Source organism: Oryx dammah, unplaced genomic scaffold (genome assembly GCF_014754425.2).
Source record: "Oryx dammah isolate SB20612 unplaced genomic scaffold, SCBI_Odam_1.1 HiC_scaffold_19, whole genome shotgun sequence".
Lineage (NCBI taxonomy): Eukaryota > Metazoa > Chordata > Mammalia > Artiodactyla > Bovidae > Oryx > Oryx dammah.
In genome coordinates, this window is record NW_024070203.1 from 71,904,062 (window position 1) to 71,923,174 (window position 19,113).

Consider the following 19,113-nt stretch of genomic DNA (forward strand, 5'->3'; position numbering starts at 1 on the left):
CTTGAAATAAAATCAGTGTCAATAATTAGTCAAAGACATTTGATTTAATAACTTAATAGTTTTTTAATCCAGTCATAATGTAATGTAGTATAATATGCCAAAGAGACTAGAAGTCTCAAGGCAGATCATGCAGGGCCTTATAGACCATGTTAAGGTTAAAGGCTATCCCAGGGGCAGTGAGAAGCATTCAGTTTTAAGTCTTGGAGTCAAGAGGTCACACTTGTGCTTTGAAATTTCCTTCTAATTGCAGTAAAGGGATTTGTATTGGAGGAAGTAATAGCAAAACTGGGGGCGTAAGGAGCAAGCCAAGGGGTGACAATAAGGCCAGAGCACTGGAGATGGATGAGAGGAGACGGCTGAGGATTAAGGAACGATTCAGGAGTTGCCCGAACGAAGACCAGCTGGGAATCACGTGAGTCTTCTGAGAGTCTGTGTGGAGCCCAGTGTCGTTAGAGATACAGTTCTCCGAGGCTGACTCTAATGAAGTGGATTTTACAGTGATGAATACAGTTTTCTTGAGAAGGAAAATGTTTGAATTGTCTCCTTTTTTCCATTTTGGCTTTTCTTTACAGCCTCCACTCTGTTTTCTTTGGATCAAAGCCATTTTCATTTCACCAGACGTGTCATTCTTTTTGCAGAAGCCATTCCAGCTCTTTTAATGCTTCAGACTTTAATTTACGAAACATCTATTCATGTCTCTCTAGATCTTTTACACAGGTAGCGTCTTTGTGCAAATTCCTGGACCCGTCAAATTTGCCCAAGTGCTTGTAAATGCATGCTGTTCAAGGAGATAAATGACTCAACTGGAAAACCGATGGCTAACCTGTTGAACCTCTATTTGTGATTTCAGGCTGCCCTGGCAGGAGGCACCACCATGATCATGGATTTTGCTATTCCACACAAAGGCCACTCCCTCATTGAAGCCTTTGACACCTGGCGAAGCTGGGCTGACCCCAAAGTCTGCTGCGACTACAGCCTGCATGTGGCGGTGACGTGGTGGAGTGACCAGGTGAACCATGAAGGGGTCCAGTTTCTTCTAGTTAGTCCTTTAGTCATTGCAAAGATCAAGAAACGGGCAACATCAAAACATAAGAAACCAGTGATGTTGGTTGCTTCCGGGAACTCACAATTGGAGGGAAGACTTTTCATTCCATACTCTTTCGTACCATTTGAGTTTTGAACCCTGTGAAGTATTATCAATTGAGAAAACTAAAAAAATAAAAGCATATGAAGATAATAGGATAAATCCCTTATACTGATTCACAATAGTCTTTCCTAATATTTAAGTCATGAATTGTAAATACTTTAAATGCAATTTTTAAAAGTACTGGACTTTTCAACTTCAACATCTCCGGGCGCTTTTAAACAATCTTTTCCCATAGATTAGATTTCAGTTAGATAAATGTTTTTAACATCTGGAAAGAAACCAAGGAAGGGACAGACCAGGAATGTGTTCAAGGGCTTCTCCGAGCTGTGCACTAAGCTGGTATTCTGTTAATATCAACTCCTGGTCAGATCATTTCAAAATAGAGTTTCCACAGTATTCTGTATCTGCTCATTATTTTAGACCATGGCAGAAATGATAACATGACTCAGATAGAAAAGACAGTTTTGTCAGATGTTAAAATATGCTTATTTTCCCCATGAAAACATGTATGTGTACTTTGAAAGAAACTTTTATTTGTGATTTAAATCATAGCATGTTTTCCACATTAGACTTAATTCAGAAATCTTTTTGCTAGAAAGGGCTCATGGGGTGACTTTATTTGAAGTCACCATGTAAATCATGTCCCTCAGTTCAGTTCAGTTCAGTCACTCAGTCGTGTCCGACTCTTTGTGACCCCATGAATTGCCTCACGCCAGGCCTCCCTGTCCATCACCAACTCCCGGAGTTCACTCAGCTCATGTCCCTACTTCCTCCCAAAATTTGGGTTGTAGACCCTAAGTTAATATAAAACAAGTAATCAGATAGCTCAGCAAACATAGTAGCAAGGTTTAGAGAAAAAGTTAATTTTTTTCCAGAAACGGCATTCTAAATGAGGCATCTGACCTCTTTACGCATTTAAGGTCTTCCTGCTCTGGCCCCTCCTTTCCCTTCTCCCTTCCTCCTTTCCTCTTACTCTTGTTTTATAGGATAGAGCAAAGGTGAAGATGCTTGCTCGTACCAATGTTTCTCACATTTTAATATGGAAATGATTCACCTGGTGAATACTGTTAAAGTACAGATTATGTTCAGTGAGCGTATTGGTTTGCTAGGACTGCTTTAACAAGGAACTACAAACTGAGTGGCTGAAACAACAGAAATGTACTGTCTCACAGTTCAGGAGACTCACAGCCTGAGATCGAGGTGTTCGTGCGGTTGGTCCCTTCTGAGAGCTGTCAGGAATAATCTCAAGCCTCTCACCAACTTCTGGTGGTTTGCTGGCAATCAATCTCTGGTATTCTTTGATTTGTAGGAACATCACCTGAATCTCTGCCTTTGTTTCCCATGATGTTCTCTGTGTGTGTGTGTGTGTGTGTGTGTGTGTGGCTAAATTACCCCTTTTTATCAAGACAGCAATCATATTGAATTATTGTCCACCCTAGTGACCTCATCTTAATTGATTACTTTGGTAAGTACCCTACTTCCAAATGTTGACCTGAAACAAAGAGACCGCCTGATATTTTTCCAGCAAAGATGGGCATATTTGAGATCAACCGAAGAACTGCAGTTCAGGGTCTACAAACATGTTGAGCCACGCGCAAGTCCCCACAGGGCAAGGGAAGGCGCAGGCTTTCCTAGATGGGAGAGGGAAGTTGGGAGGGCTCCAGTGAACAGAGCCCATGAGTTTTCATTCTTCTGCTCCCTGCCAAGAAAGAAGGGGACCCTTTCTTCTGCGTTGACATGCAGGTATGAGAGCTCCCCCTTCTGGTCTCTCGACTCTACTTAACTGAGTGAGTGAAAATCACTCAGCTGTGTCCGACGTTTTGCAACCCCATGGACTGCCAGTGTCCTTTGTCCAGGGAATTCTCCAGGCCAGAATACTGGAGTGGGTAGCTGTTCACTTCTCCAGGGGATCTTCCCAACCCAGAGATTGAACCCAGGTCTCCCGCACTGCAGGTGGATTCTTCACCATCTGAGCCACCTTCTATTTATTAATTTTTTTATACAAGTCCGAGGTGGTGCTGGGCTTCCCAGGTAGTTCTAGTGGTAAAGAACTTGCCTGCCAAGGTAGGCGACCTAAGAGATCCCTGAGTCGGGAAGACTCCCAGGAGGAGGGCATGGCAACCCACTCTAGTATCCTTGTCTGGAGAATCCCATGGACAGAGGAGCCTGGTAGGAGTTCACAGGGTCCCAAAGAGTTGGATGTGACTGAAGTGACAGCATGCATCCACAAGGTCACATTTGGTACTGGGGGCTAGGATTTCAACCTATGAATTTATGGGGACACAGTCAACCCATAGCAGCAGGTCTGGAGCAGAGCTTGAGATTCTGCATTTCTAGTAAGCTCTCAGGTGATGTTGCTGTTGCTGTTCAGGTACCACACTTTCAGAATAGCAAGGCTTAAACTACTATGCCTGACCACTGGGACTCAACCCACCGATATGGATATGGGTGACAAGGATGTTTAACAAGGTCATCTGCAGAAAGGCTCTTCTACTCTGGGAGTCATAGGTATTTCACTTGAGCAATGTGGGTTGTAATTGGGAAGCCCGTAGTGTGAATTTTCTAACAGTCTAAAGCATTTTTTCCCCCACTATAAAAACAATAGACTCATGGTAGAAAATTAGAACTTATAAAAAAGTTTTTAAAAGGAGGCACATTATACCAAGTTCTACCCTTGCTGTTGTCACTTAATGCATCTTGAAACTCATTCCATCATTTCAGTGATGTTCACTCTCAACATTTTGGTGTTTTCTGCTCCTTTTCATTCATTATTCATCCAACAGAAAGTTTTTGAGTGGCCACTATGGACCAGGCACTGTTCTAGGATATAGCAACAGATAAACTGTACAAGCTGAGCTTACATGCATGCTCAGTTGTGCCTGACTCTTTGCGACGCCATGGACTGTAGCCTGCCAGGCTCCTCTGTCCATGGGATTTTTCAGGCAAGAGTACTAGAGGGGGTTGCCATTTCCTTCTCCAGGGGATCTTCCCCATCCTAGGATTGAACCCGGGTCTCATGTGTCTCCTGCTGGGGTAAAGACCGATTCTTTACCCCAGAGCCACCTGTGAAGCCCAAACTGTACAAAGCCCCTTCTCATATCAGGTGGAAATTCTAGAGGAGGACGTAGGTCGTCAACAAGTAAATATATTATATGCCAGCTGATAAAGTGCCATGGAGAAAAGTGAAACAAATTAGTAAAAGAGTAAACAGTGATGGAAGTGAGTAACTTAACATATGATATTGTCGTTTTTTAAAACTTTGCTGATACAATAGGAAAAGACTGCTTTGTTTTATTTTGCACTTTTTAATGAGTAGGAAGGTTAACATTTTTTCCATGTTTATTAGTCATTTGAATTTACAGTTTGAACTGTAAATAACATTTTTCATCTAGAATGTTAGGGTTTTTCTTATCAAGTAGAAGCAGCAATAACTCTAACATTTTTATTAACTAAGCAGTAATCCTATCCTTGTTACATATTTTTTATGTTTTATTATATATTTTTGTTTTATATTTATATGTGTATATTTTTTATGTGTATGCATGTGTTTTTCAACTTGTAGAAATTCCAGCAGTTTTATTTGGTCAGACTTTCTGACAGAGAAGCCTGGTAGGCTACAGTTTATGGGGTCACGAAGAGTCGGACACGACTGAGCGACTTCACTTCACTTCACTTCACTTCTGACTTTTCCATTGAAATTATTAGTCATTGTTGAGAGTAGAAATGAACGTGCGAAGGCAATTACTAAACTAGTTTTGATCCTATCTTGTCTTTTATCATCGGTCTGATATTATGATTTATAAGAAGAAATTCACATCTGGTCTTTGTCTCCATTTTTGGCACAGAGCTCCGAAAACCCTTGGAATTTCCTACATGATGAGGGCACTGAAAGGGTCTATTATGTTAAGTGAAGTGAAAGTCGCTCAGTCGTGTCCAACTCTTTTCGACCCCATGGACTATACAGTCCATGGAATTCTCTAGGCCAGAATACTGGAATGGGTGGCCTTTCCCTTCTCCAGAGGATCTTCCCAACTCAGGGATCGAACCCAGGTCTCCCACATTGCAGGTGGATTCTTTACCATCTGAGCTACAAGGAATTAAAGAGGTGATTTTTAGACACCACCTAAGGATAGGGGCTGATTGACCCAGGAGCCAACTGTGTAATTAGATGGTTGAAAATTTCAGTCCCCTCCAACTGACCTGTGAGGTGGGGAGAAGGGCTGGAGGCTGGGTAAGTTGCCTGTGGCCAATGCTTTAATCAGTCATACCTGTGTAATGAAGTCTTCATGAAACCTAAAAGGATAGGATTTGGAGAGCTTCAAGGATGCTAACTGAGTGGAGGTTTGGAAAGAGTGGTGCTCTCAGAAGACACACAAGCCCTGTGCCCTTCCCCCATTCCTTCGCCTATAAAGTATCTCTTCCATCTGATGTTCGTCTGTATCCTTTATCATGTCCTGTTATAGTAAACTGGTGATCCAGTAAGTACAATGTTTCTCTGAGCTCTGTGAACCACTCCAGCAGATTAATTGAACCTGAGGAGCGGGCTGTGGGAACCTCCGATTTATAGCTGGTTGGTCAGAAGTGCAGGTGACAACCTGGATACCCCATAAGACTGAACTCTTAAACTGTGGAACACGGTGCAGTCTCCAGGTAGCGTTCATTGAGTTGAGTTGTAAGATACCTCCTGGCTGATGTCTGAAGAACTGCTTGGTGGTGTGAAAGAATCCCCAGTCTCCCCACTCACACATTGAAATTGGTGATCAGAACCTTTGAGTTGGCAACCCAGAAGGCTCCTGGGGCTTCCCACTGGTTCAGAATCTTTCACCTCCAGGAGCTGCCAGTGGGTCAGTTCACATCCTCCACCGCCTCCGTCTTCTAACTCATCCTGTGGGGTTCAGATCTGACCCCAGACCTTACTTCACATTAGCTCTGATTCCTTCCAGAGACATGACTGCTTCTGTTGCTACCACACGGTTGTCTTTTCATGTTCTAGAATAATTTCTTCCCATCTCAGTACCTGTTTCTCCAGATATTGAGAATTTCATATCTAAGTGTAAAAGTGAAGTATTTGGGGGAGAGGGAGTACTATTAACTCTTTCATGATTTAAAAACCTCATAGCCACAGCAGTTCATCAGATGAAATGAAGTCTGACCTAGGGGAATGATCAAGGCCTTAATTATATTTTTCTGGAGTTCAACTGATGTCCTCATTTTACTTTATTTTCTTCTGAATGCAGCATTTTGGAGAATGCTGGTATTATCTTTAAAGGGTGACATTTTGTTGTGATTGTGGTGCCCTTTTAGGTTAAAGAAGAAATGAAAATCCTTACCCAGGATAAAGGGGTGAACTCCTTCAAGATGTTTATGGCTTATAAAGATGTGTACATGGTGAGGGATGTGGAGCTGTACGAGGCCTTCTCTCAGTGCAAGGAGATTGGAGCCATTGCTCAAGTTCATGCCGAAAATGGAGACCTAATTGCAGAGGTAGGTAATTACCTTTCAGGGCTTCCAGAGAAGGGAAACTGCCCATGAGTTAAGGGGAAGATGACTTGCCCCAAGTAGGTAAATTCATTCAAAGGACTGGAAGAAAGGAAATTCAAGAACTAATTTTCTGTAACTTGGAAACACTTGACTCCAATTACTTGCTGTCCTTGATGAGTTTTTTGCAGGTGGTATGTGCGCTGGAATGAGGAGTTCCCTTTTTCAGAGCAGCCATTAGATCTCAAACAAGGTTTATTCTAAAAGCACAGTTATTTTTCTTTGTGTCCCCAGCACTTTTTTTTTTTTTCATTTAACGTATGCTCAAGCTGCTGGTTCAGAATGCCAAAGTGTGGGCATCAGCATAATCTGATGACTTAAGCAGAGCATTAGGTAGCTGTTTTAAGCCCCACTCTTTTCAGAAATTGGGTATTAAAATGTGCTCTGAAGGAATCTAGATGATATTTATTTCTCATGTTAGCTCCATCATTAATGCCAAAAGGGTACACCATCTGCAAGATTTAAAGAGCTGTCTCTTACCCTTTCTATTGGTTGATCATTCTCTCTCCCTGGGCTCGGTTCCCATTAAAGTCAGTGAGAGGGTGGCCACATGGCCAGAAGGTGGGGGGGATGATACGAGGAAAGCATGGGCTGTAAGCTCAAACAGACTGGGGTGTAAACTAGGCTCTTCCACATCTTAGCTGTATGACACCGGGCACATAGTTTTGACACTCTGTCTTGACTTCCTGCCTTTCTTGTAAGGAAGAAATAACACTTTTGGAGAAGAGAAATACTGATCTAATATTCTGTGGGTTAGAGGAGAAGGCAGTGAAGAGTATGAATTGGTAAAGAATAGAACTAACTACATAATAGCATGAGTCATTTCAAGAAGAATCTAATATGGGGGGCCTGGAATACTTTGGTTTTTTGTTCTGAACCAATGTCTTAAATACAGACACTACTTCTTTTCAAAGGGGCTTCCCTGGTAGCTCAGCTGGTAAAGAATCCACCTGGAATGCAGGAGACCCCGGTTCGATTCCTAGGTCTTTTCAAAGAATGTGATTAGAACAGACCTCAGATCTTCACCTTTTCAATCAAAATAATTTAATTGTGAAATATGTATATGAAAAGTTAAAAACACGCCATCAAAGTAGTGGGGTTCCCAGATGGCTCAGTGAAGAGCCCACTTGCCAAGCAGGAAACATGTGTTCTATCCCTTGGTCAGGAAGATCCCCTGGAGAAGGAAATGTCACAAAGAGTCAAACACAACTTAGCGACTAAATAGCAACAAATCAGAGTTGTAGATTATTTTTTACCAAAAACACACACGTTCACACACACCTATGCCAAACAGATCTAAAATAAAAAGCTGGCAGTGTATTTATTTCACATAATTATGGAATTTGTCATTAGCAAAGCTTTCTCCCATGTATGTTCCTGCTGCCTTTTCAGGGAGCAAAGAAGATGTTGGCATTGGGGATAACAGGTCCCGAGGGCCATGAGCTGTGCCGTCCAGAAGCAGTCGAGGCAGAAGCCACGCTGAGGGCCATCACCATAGCCAGCGCCGTGAACTGCCCTCTGTACGTCGTGCACGTGATGAGCAAGTCTGCAGCAAAGGTGGTGGCGGATGCCAGGAGAGATGGTAATTCCTGGACTGTACCCTCCCTTACGACTCAATACTGTTAGCTGAAGAGTAAGGTGAAATAATGGCAACCCCTATGAGAAAGCTGTCCATGCATTTCCATAATTTTCCTTCCTGCCTTTTAATTAGCATCCTTTCTGTTTTCTCCCAATCTTACACAGGTCTGTCTGTTTTTGCCCTCCTTCAGTCACAAGCCCCAACCTTCACACCACTAACTACCAGTTCTCTAGGGCTTTCCAGGTGGCGCTAGTGGTAAAGAACCCATCTGCCAATGCAGGAGACATAAGAAATGTGGGTTCCATCCCTGGGCTGGGAAGATCCCCTGGAGAAAGACATGGAAACCCACTCCAGTATTCTTGCCTGGAGAATCCCATGGACAGAGGAGCCTGGTGGGCTACAGCCTATAGGGTTGCACAGAGTCAGACCAGTTCTCTAGTGAACTTCAAAGAACACTTCCAATACCTGAGTCAGGGTGATGCAAGGCACGTAGTAGGTGCTCAACACATTTCTTTTGAACCAAATTAATTTGTCTCATAGCAACTTGGGCATTGGCACAATGGAAACAATCATCCAATAGTGTTTTTATGATAATTATTTTAAGATTTTTAACACAAATGTATTTTTACTCTAAATTGTTTAATTGCCTCACTTCTATAATTTAATATGTGCTGGTGGTGGTGGTTTAGTTGTAAGTCATGTCCGCCTCTTGAAATCCCGTGGACTGTAGCTATTCAGGCTCCTCTGTCCATGGGATTCTCCAGGCAAGAATACTGGAGTGGGTAGCCATGTCCTTCTCCAGGGAATCTTCCCGACCCAGGAATCGAACCCAGGTCTTATGCAATCATTTAAAAAGAAAAAGAAAATCTGCTTTTGGTAAGACTTAAGGAAGGAAATAATTTCATTCATTGGCCAGTACTGGGAAAGGAAGGATGAAAAACAAATAAGATATATTTTATTCAACACTTTAGACACTCCTGGGAGATGGTTGTGGTTTCTCTCACTTTTAGGAAACCAGATAACCAGAAAGAATTGTATAACTCATCCTGGCTGCATTTTTATAATATAGATTTTTAAAATCATGAAAATAGATTTGGCATGTCCATAATTGACATTAGGATAAATTTTTTCAACGTTACTTCTTGTTGCTTGAATTTCGCTAAGAATTTTGGGCAAGCTAAATGCATTTTTTAATGCAGTATATCAAATTGAGAGTAATCTCAGTTTCACATAGGAGTTGATAAGATCTGACTACCAGCGCACCCCTCTCTGTTTTCTCTGCACTGGGAACAGCTCTCCTGAAATAGCCCTTTATTCCCTGAAAATGTACACTTGTGCCAAGTTTGTCTCCACTCCCTCCTTGATCAGCTTCCCAGGTAGCACTAGTGGTAAAGAACCCACCCGCTAGTGCAGGAGACACAGGAGACGGGGGTTCGATCCCTGGTCGGGAAGATTCCCTGGAGGAGGAAATGGCAACCCACTCTAGTATTCTTACCTGGAGAATCCCATGGATGTGGACAGAGGAGCCTGGTGGCTACAGTCCATAAGCTTGCAAAGAGTCAGACACGACTGAAGTGACTTGGCACGCAGGCATGCCCTCCTTGATCAGGAGAACCTCTCCACTGTTGAGCCGGTCACTTTCTGCAGGGGTACTAAAAAGACCAGCGACACTGACAGCTGAGGGCCACAGTAGCTTGGCAGCCCCATGTTCCCTGACCACTTCACTTATTCCTAGCCGCAGCTTCCAGACCAGTGCCATTTCAAGGGACATTGACACAGTGGTCAAGTTCATTGCAGCTGGGGCTGCCACAGTAGGGGTGGCTGGCTCCAGGACTGGAATTAGGATTGTGTTTGGGAGTCTCGGGCTTCCCTGGGGGGGCTCAGATGGTAAAGAATCTGCCTGCATTGCAGGAGACCCGGGTTCGATCCCTAGGTCAGGAAGATCCCCTGGAGAAGGGAATAGGAGCCCACTCCAGTATTCTTGCCTGGAGAATTCTATGGACAGAGGAGCTCGGTGGGCTGCAGTCCATAGGGTTGCAAAGAGTTGGACACAGCTGAGCAACTAACACTTTCTACTTTCCTTTGGGAGCCTCATCGTTGGTTATAGGAGGAACCCTTCTCTAAAGCAGCAGCTCTTCTACGCCATTCTGGGCTTTGCCCTCTCTGAGGCCATGGGGCTCTTTTTGCCTGATGGGGGCCTCTGTCATCCTCTTCGCCAGGTGAAGGAGCCATTTCCACCTCACACAGCTCTTTCTCCCGTGTCTCCTTTTCCCGTACTTCTCCAGGCAGCCTGGGGAAAATGGTTGGCTCAGGGCTTGAAAGAAGGAAGACAAAATAAATACTGTATTCCTAAGAAAAGAGATCTTAGTACCAGCCATTTCTGGTTGCTTTTTTTCTGCCATATATAATTTCAGTATTAAAGAACACAGCACTTCAAAAAGAACCTTTACTTCAATTTTATTAATCGTTATAGCTTTAGATTGTGCCACCAGGTGGCGCTGTTGCCGGCTCTATGAAATTGGTTTTCTCTATTTTCTGGTAAGTGATGTACCAGGTCCTATAGCTTGTCTGTGAGGTCTGTAATATATGAATATGATTTAAGAAACAGTAAAATCAGCAGAAATAGTCAATCTTAACCCACAAGCAATCTATGATCTTGACCGTTCTGTCAGGAAACAGTTTCTGGAACCTGAGTATTTATTTTGATTTGGGATAGAATTCCATTAGCTGCAGAATAAGTCTAGGAAAGATTTTAGAACATAAATCATAGGTAGAAATTTATTAAAATTTATTATGAATATCTTAATATTACTTTAAATGTAATATTATATTTTGAATATGTAAACCATTTACCTGGTCCAAAAGTGATACATTAAAAGATGTATTCTCAGAGATGTCTTGCTTCCTTCCTAGCTGCTTCATCCCATAGCCCATAGTTAATTATTGCATTACTTTATTTCTGGGCTACCCTTGCAGTGTGTGTGTGTGTTTTTTTAAGAACATATGTTTCTTATTTTTCTTTCTCTCCTACTTGAAAGGTAAAATAACATAGTCTTCCCTAATATCCCATAGTTAATTATTTTATTAATTTACTTCTGGGCTACCCTTGTAGTGTGTTGTTGTTGTTTTAAAAAAAGAACATATGTGTCTTGTTTTTCTTTCTCTCCTACTTGAAAGGTAAAATACACAGTGTTCTCTATCTTGTTTTTTCCTATTTGAAAATATGTCCTAAAGGTCAGCTCATGTTAGATATAGAGAGCTTCCTCGTTCTTTTTTACAGGTGCAAAGCATACTACTATATTTTTCAACTAGTCTCTAATGATGGATATTTGAGCTGTTTCTGATTTTTAGCTGTTACAGATAAAACCACAGTGATGGCCTTATGCATATGTTATTTCATATATGTGGAAGGTATAGTGGTCTCCTATTACTGCTATAACGCATGATAGCAAGCGTAATGGCTTACAATATAAATTTATTATCATATAATTCTGGAGGGTGGAAGTCTGAAATAGGTAACAATGGCTGAAACCAAGGTGTCAGAGGGCTGTGTTCCTTCTGGAGGCTCCAGGGGGAATGCCCTTCCTTCTCTAGCTTCTAGAGACCAGCTACTTTCCTTGGTTCCTATCTCCCTTCCTCTTCCTCACAACCAGCTGTGGTGGGTGGAAAACATTCCTTTGTTTAAATCTCTCTTTAAGGATCCTTGGATTATATTGAATCCACCTGTTTAATCCAGGATAACCTCCCTATCTGAAGGTCTTTAAGATCTTTGAAGTCTCTCTGCTATGTAGGTAACATACTCACAGGTGGTAGAGATTAGGTCATGGACATCTTTGCTAAGCTGCTGCTAAGTCACTTCAGTCGTGTTCAACTCTGTGCAACCCCATAGATGGTAGGCCACCAGGCTCCCCCATCCCTGGGATTCTCCAGGCAAGAACACTGGAGTGGGTTGCCATTTCCTTCTCCAATGCATGAAAGTGAAAAGTGAAAGTGAAGTTGCTCAGTCGTGTCCGATTCTTTTCAACCCCATGGACCGCAGCCTACCAGGCTCCTCCGCCCATGGGATTTCCGAGGCAGGAGTACTGGAGTGGGGTGCCATTGCCTTCTCCGATGGACATCTTAGGGGCATCATTATTCCATCTTCCACAACAGGGTAGCCTCACTAGAAACGAGACTGTTAGTTCAAATACTTTTTGGACATTGCTAAATCCCTTTGAAAGGTGGTTATGAGTATGAAATACTTAAAATCTCAACCCAAATGCTCTAGTTGAGTCAGACGTACTGTAATAACGCTTGTTAAGTTATTCCAGTATGCAGTTGTCAGGGGCAGCAGAGGTCCAGAATCAACTTGCATGCGAGATTATTCCATCACTGGCACGTAACCTCTCACAGGTGACCAAGCAGTGTCAGACCATTCACATGGTGACCACGTCAGCCAACTGGAGGGCAGGTCCATGGGGAGTACAGAGTGACAGGAGCTGGTGGGCACAGTGGCCTTTTACAGTAGGTTCATTTACTCCGTCCTCATTATCTCACATAATTTCTGAATGTAAAAGAGCAATACGCATCTATTCATCATTATCTTGCTTAAAAAGGAATGATTCAGCCTTCCAGATTTGTAATATGAAGATTTCCTATCAGTAAATCCTTTTGCCAGCCCATTTGGTCATCCAGGGCCTTGCCACTCAGAGTGTGGTCCCTGGAAGACAGCCTTGACATCCCTTGAGAGCTCGTTAGAGATGCAGATCCTTGGACCTCAGGCCAGATGCACTGAGTTGGAATGTGGCCTTATAACCAGAACCCCAGGTGACTCACCGGCATACTAAATGTGAGAATCATTGCTCCCGGAGGCACAAAAGAGATCCAGTTATTAATTGTCTCTATTGTAGTTGCCTAGAAACACAACACTCTCATTATGTTGGATTTTATTGTTATATTGCCAACTATATACCCAGAAGATAGCAACCTGAGGGTTAACGATTATAACAACCAACTTTGTTTGTTGAGTGCTTAATATGTACTTGGCACATATTTCAATGTATCTCGTTTCAAGTTTTATTATATATTATCTCATTAATATACTCTAACATACGTTATCTTTTCAAATTGTCATAACAATGCTTCAGGCAAAATTTTATCACTGTTTCGTGATTGATGAAATTGACGATTGGGAAAGTTTGGTAAATTAAACCCAAGTTCACTTTACTAGTAAGTGCTAAAGCTGGGATTCAAGTCTGTTCAACCCTAAAGTCAACATTTTTTATTACTCTTTACTCTGTTCAAGAAGAAATTGGGTTACAGTGTTGGGAAAAGCAGATGTCAAGTTTATATTTAATTGGTTTTGCTTATTGGCCTTACAATTTTTAGAAACATATTTAAAATGTTATTATCATTCTGTTATTTATCATTGTTAAAAGAAAAAAACGCCAGAAACGGAAATGATGAAGACTGTATTAAGTAAGAAGTAAGCATTCTCTCTCTCAGCTCAGTCTTGGAACTAGAAAATTTTAACCATATCTATTTTTTGTTGTTGGTGGTGGTTTCCTCCAAAATCCTAAGCCCTAAATTTGTTAAGTAGTGACTTAAAAATTTTTGACAGTATCACTTGATTCTAAGTGGTGAAAAAAGAGCAGTCTAACTTACATAAATCTAACCCTCCTGAGTTTTGTTAGTAGTAAATGTCATTTCAAATAATATTACTTAAATTTATGTGTTTTGGCTAATTTTGTGGGGGGGGGATCTCCTTGTTATCTACTAGGTTGAAAAGAAACTGAGAGGCCCAGTATTATCCCCTCTGTCTCCTCCTGACTTGTCAGTTCTGTTATTATCTTTACGTGGACGGGAGTTCCAGCATTTGCAGTTGGCTCTATAACTGGGCTTCCTAGGTGGTGCTCCTGCCAGGGCTGGAGACGTGAGAGACACGGGTTCGATCCCTGGGTCGGAAACATCCCTTGGAGGAGGGCATGGCAACCCACCCCAGTATTCTTGCCTAGAGAATCCCCATGGACAGAGGAGCCTGGCGGGCTACAGGCCATGGGGTTGCTAAGAGCTAGACAAGATTGAGCACTTAACACTTTTTCCTGGATTATCTCTGTTTCTTACTGAGTCAGTTTTTCAGTGTGTGTGTGTGTGTGTGTGTGTGGTATTTTTTTAAACATCTTGGCCCTTCTTTTTGTGTTGTTTGTTTTTTCTTCAAGCGTCCGGGGATCCTGGGCTGTCTGTGTTCATGAATGGACAGTGCAGGGGATAGAGCAGGGAGCTGGTGTGGGCTCCCTCCACTGTTGAGCGGACTCTGCCCCCAGATGAGAGCACTGGCAATGAGACTCTGGGCTTTGCGAGTGTAAATGGGGCATAGTCACTGGTGAGCTTCAGTTTCAGGTGTTGGGGCTTCACTCTGTGGCATCAGCACCACCTTAGGAAGCTTAGTTCGCTGGACAGAGGTGGGGACGGGGGCCAACTGCCCCATCTCATCCCCTGTCCCACGATCACTGCCCTCCCCACCCCAGGAAGAATGTCCGTCATGACCCTTCTGCCCCTCTGAGTTCAGCTGTTGCCGCCACTACTTCCCATTTTAAGCGCTGCAGACCCGTCTGCTCTCTGACTTCCTACAGTCTGTCAGAACCTCCGGTCAGCCATGGCCCCTCCTTTGTTCCCAGCACAGCTCTGGATTTTGTTCATCTGTTGTGCATCTTCACCAGCATTTGATGTGAGCTGGAAAGGAAGAGAGGGGAATACATGTTCAGTGAATCAACTTTCATTCAAAGCCTGACGTTTCCCTTTGTTCATACCTTGATATTTCCTTTTAGGGTTCAGCACCTGCAATAAAAAGTGAAAAGCAGGTTGTAGGAGAAAGAATAAAGCTTCCCTATGCACACCATTGAAAGCTTGAGTTGCCTTTGACAGTTTGCAAGGAATTTCAGTTTTGTGTTTATTTCAAGTCTCAGTTAATCCAAGTTGAGCAACTAGATCTAGCAACTAGTTCCCATCCACTAGTGCAAAAATGAAGCAAGGGGGTCAGAAGGCTGCCCCTAGAGTGTTATCCTTTTCTTCCAGAAGTTGCTCTATACCTCCAGTAAAAAGTTGGGTGAACCAGCGGAAATTGTACCTCGTATAGAAATTCCCAGCTGCCTACTCTCAGATCACTTTCATTCACTGTTCACTCTTTGTCTAAATGGTACATGTGTCAGTATATGTCATTTGCTTCAATGACAGAGGTACTTTTTACTTTGGTTTGAGTAGCTTTGGTTATCCATGTTCCTTTTTTTTTTTGCCACATATTGACATATGGGATTATTAATAGTATTTAAAAATTATTGCTCACCTCTCCTTCCCACCTCCCAGTAGAACATGGGTGCACATGAATTCAGTATTTTCCTGGTGCTTTGCTTAGAATGCTGGTGATTTCTCTCTGCAACTTACTTGATGCTCTCTTTGGTGTATATCTGTTATAATTTGTTTACCAATTAATGACTGAAATTTTTAATACTAATTTCTCTATATAACTTGTTTCAATTTGTCTTAATAAAGCTTAATTCTGTTTTACATCTATATTCATGTCTTTTGGGTATAAATATGACTCTCACTTGAACTTTTTAATAAAATGTTTTGTTTATACTTCATAAAAAATGAAGTTATTGGATGCCTAATATACGCTTGACACTGCTCTTGGCATTGAATTTGCAAAGATGATTAAGATAATTTTGATTCTCAAGCAGCTTACAATGAACTGGGCTACTTTATGGTTGAGTTTTCCTGTTGTTTGATTTGATTTTGGTTTGACATTTGTAGAAAGCTTTATTTTTCAGGCTTATTGCTGTAAAATACAAACTTCTCTTCCAGGGAGGTTTAGATGTCCTATTTTCCATTTTATTTAAACTCTACCTTCCCCTCCTCACGTATTCCTCTTGTGTTTGGGACTAAGGTGGAAAAAGGGTCACACAGAGGCCTCTCTCTGGCCATGTGTTCATGCTGCCCCCTGCTTTTTGGTACTGAGTAGAATGAATCAAATCTCACTTACACAAGTGCAATGAGCTGATGCTTGATAACTGGTGCTTTTCCTAAGAAAAGATGGATGTGTGCCTGAGTCAAGATGGATTTGAATTTCAGACTTCCTTTATTCTTTCCTGTGCATGAAAATTTGAACCCTCCTTGTCCTTTAAATTTAGAACATGGTGATTTACCTTATGTCTAATTGCAAACCAATTCAAGACTGCCCAGTTTAAAACGTTAAAAAAAAAAAAGAAGAAGAAGAGAGAGAGAGAGAACTGACCGTAAGAAAACTAATGTTTGCTGCTGCAGTAAAGTACCACAGACTGGGTGGCTTAAACAACAGAAACTAATTTCCTTACCGTTCTGGGGGCTAGAAGTTTAAGACCTGCGGGTTGGCGATGTCAGTCCTTTCTGCGGCCACTGAAGGAAGGAGTTCCAGACCTCTCTCTTTGGCTTGTAATGCTGCCTCTTCCCTTTCTCTTCACATTGCCTTCCCTCAGTGTGTGTCTGTGTCCATATTTCCTCTTCTCATGAAAACCCCAGTCTTATTAAATGAGTCTTGCTTCTAATGACCTCATTTTAACTTAATTAGCTCTTTAAAGCATCATTATCTCCAAATACAGTCACATTCTGAGATACTGGGGGTTAGGACTTTAACATGTAGATTTTGACAAGGGACACAATTCAGCTCATAACATGAAGTGATTCCAGGATCCCAGGAAGATGCCAAGTACTTTCGTATATGTTAATCCTCGATCCTCACCATACTGCCACACTAGAGGGACACTACAATCCCATTTTGCAGATGAGCAAAACTGAGACCAAGAGCAATGACTCATCTTGCACAAGGTCACCAACTAAAACAAACTAAATCAGAATCTGAATCTAAATCTGTGTGATATACTTTATTATGCTCCTTCTATGTATTATCCTTCTCAATTATTATTTTTTTTCTTTGTAAGTGTAATGTTTTGAATCTGAAGTCCAGTAAGGTTCTACTCTGTCTTTCAAGCTGGGACAAATTTTTTTCATGAAAGTGTTTGATCTTCTGTTTGGTAACCAGTGCTTCCACTCTTGGGCACCTATGCCAGCTTTTCTGCATCTTTCAACCGTTTCTAAAAGATGCCGTGACTTGATTAAATGCAGCTCCCAAATGTAGACAAGATGTTAACATCTGCTTTCTCACTTTCATTTAATAAACAGATTTTATTAAGGTTGTCTGGCCAGGGATGGGGGCAGTTTGGGTTGATCTGACGTTTCATTATTTAGAAATCTTAAGAATCTCTCAGAGAGCAGAACTCCTTCAACTGGGAGATTGCATCATAAGTGCAGATTCTTTGTTGGTTTTGAGCCAAAGGATGGAGAAAGAAGGAGAGAACATGCATGGGGAGGCAGGGTACAACATACTGTGAAACTTGCTGAGACAGTGGGAGGACATTAGTATTGGAGATGTACTCTCTCCCAAGGGTTGCTGAAACCATCTGGTCTCGAATAGAATCAAGAGAGAACAGATCTAAGCCTTTTCATTACCAACCTGTTAAGTATAGTAAATCAAATCAGTAAGTGAAATTGGAAAATCGCTTAACCAAGTCCACAGATCTGATGGTTGACTTTTAAAAATATATGCTCTTTACCAAGAAATGAAAAATAATACTTTCCCTACTAACATAGTGCCTACGTATGGTATGTTATTAGTGTACTCAGTTCAGTTCAGTCGCTCAGTCATGTCCGACTCTTTGTGACCCCATGAATTGCAGCACGCCAGGCCTCCCTGTTCATCACCATCTCCCGGAGTTCACGCAAACTCATGTCCATCGAGTCAGTGATGCCATCCAGCCATCTCATCCTCTGTTGTCCCCTTCTCCTCCTGCCTCTAATCCCTCCCAGAATCAGAGTCAACTCTTCGCATGAGGTGGCCAAAGTACTGGAGCTTCAGCTTTAGCATCATTCCCTCCAAAGAAATCCCAGAGTTGATCTCCTTCAGAATGGACTGGTTGGATCTCCTTGCAGTCCAAGGGAATCTCAGGAGTCTTCTCCAACACCACAGTTCAAAAGCATCAATTCTTCAGTGCTCAGCTTTCTTCACAGTCCAACTCTCACATCCATACATGACCACAGGAAAAACCATAGTCTTGACTAGACGGACCTTTGTTGGCAAAGTAATGTCTCTGCTTTTCAATATCCTATCTAGGTTGCTCATAACTTTTCTTCCAAAGGAGTGTCTTTTAATTTCATGGCTGCAGTCACCATCTGCAGTGGTTTTGGAGCCCAAAAAAATAAAGTCTGACACTGTTTCCATTGTTTCCCCATCTATTTCCCATGAAGTGATGGGACCAGATGCCATGATCTTCGTTTTCTGAATGTTGAGATTTAAGCCAACTTTTTCACTCTCCTCCTTCACTTTCATCAAGAGGCTTTTTAGTTCCTCTTCACTTTCTGCCATAAGGGTGGTGTCGTCTGCATATCTGAGGTTATTTATATTTCTCCTGGCAATCTTGATTCCAGCTTGTGCTTCTTCCAGCCCAGCGTTTCTCATGATGTACTCTGCATATAAGTTAAATAAGCAGGGTGACAATATACAGCCTTGACGTACTCCTTTTCCTATTTGGAACCAGTCTGTTGTTCCATGTCGAGTTCTAACTGTTGCTTCCTGACCTGCATATAGGTTTCTCAAGAGGCAGGTCAGGTGGTCTGGTATTCCCATCTCTTTCAGAATTTTCCACAGTTTCTTGTGATCCACACAGTCAAAGGCTTTGGCATATTAGTATACTAGGGTTCCATAATTCTCATGTACCACTTACTCCTGTGTCTTGGACGAATTAGTCTTATCAGGGGGTCATTTTTTTTTCTTTCAATTTTT

The 19,113-nt window shown here is 42.1% G+C and overlaps 1 protein-coding gene and 1 pseudogene across 2 annotated transcripts in view; both read left to right on the forward strand.

Annotated features, from left to right (window-relative positions):
• The window catches only part of DPYS (dihydropyrimidinase), a 100,963-nt gene that overhangs the window by 29,015 nt on the left and 52,835 nt on the right, over positions 1 to 19,113 (forward strand). For both annotated transcript variants that reach the window (XM_040261896.1, XM_040261897.1), the window contains exons 2-4: positions 851 to 1,009; positions 6,452 to 6,631; positions 8,078 to 8,267. In XM_040261896.1, the coding sequence (XP_040117830.1) occupies positions 851 to 1,009; positions 6,452 to 6,631; positions 8,078 to 8,267 (529 nt within the window). The remainder of the gene's footprint in view (positions 1 to 850; positions 1,010 to 6,451; positions 6,632 to 8,077; positions 8,268 to 19,113) is intronic.
• LOC120879107 lies at positions 9,522 to 10,487 on the forward strand (annotated as a pseudogene).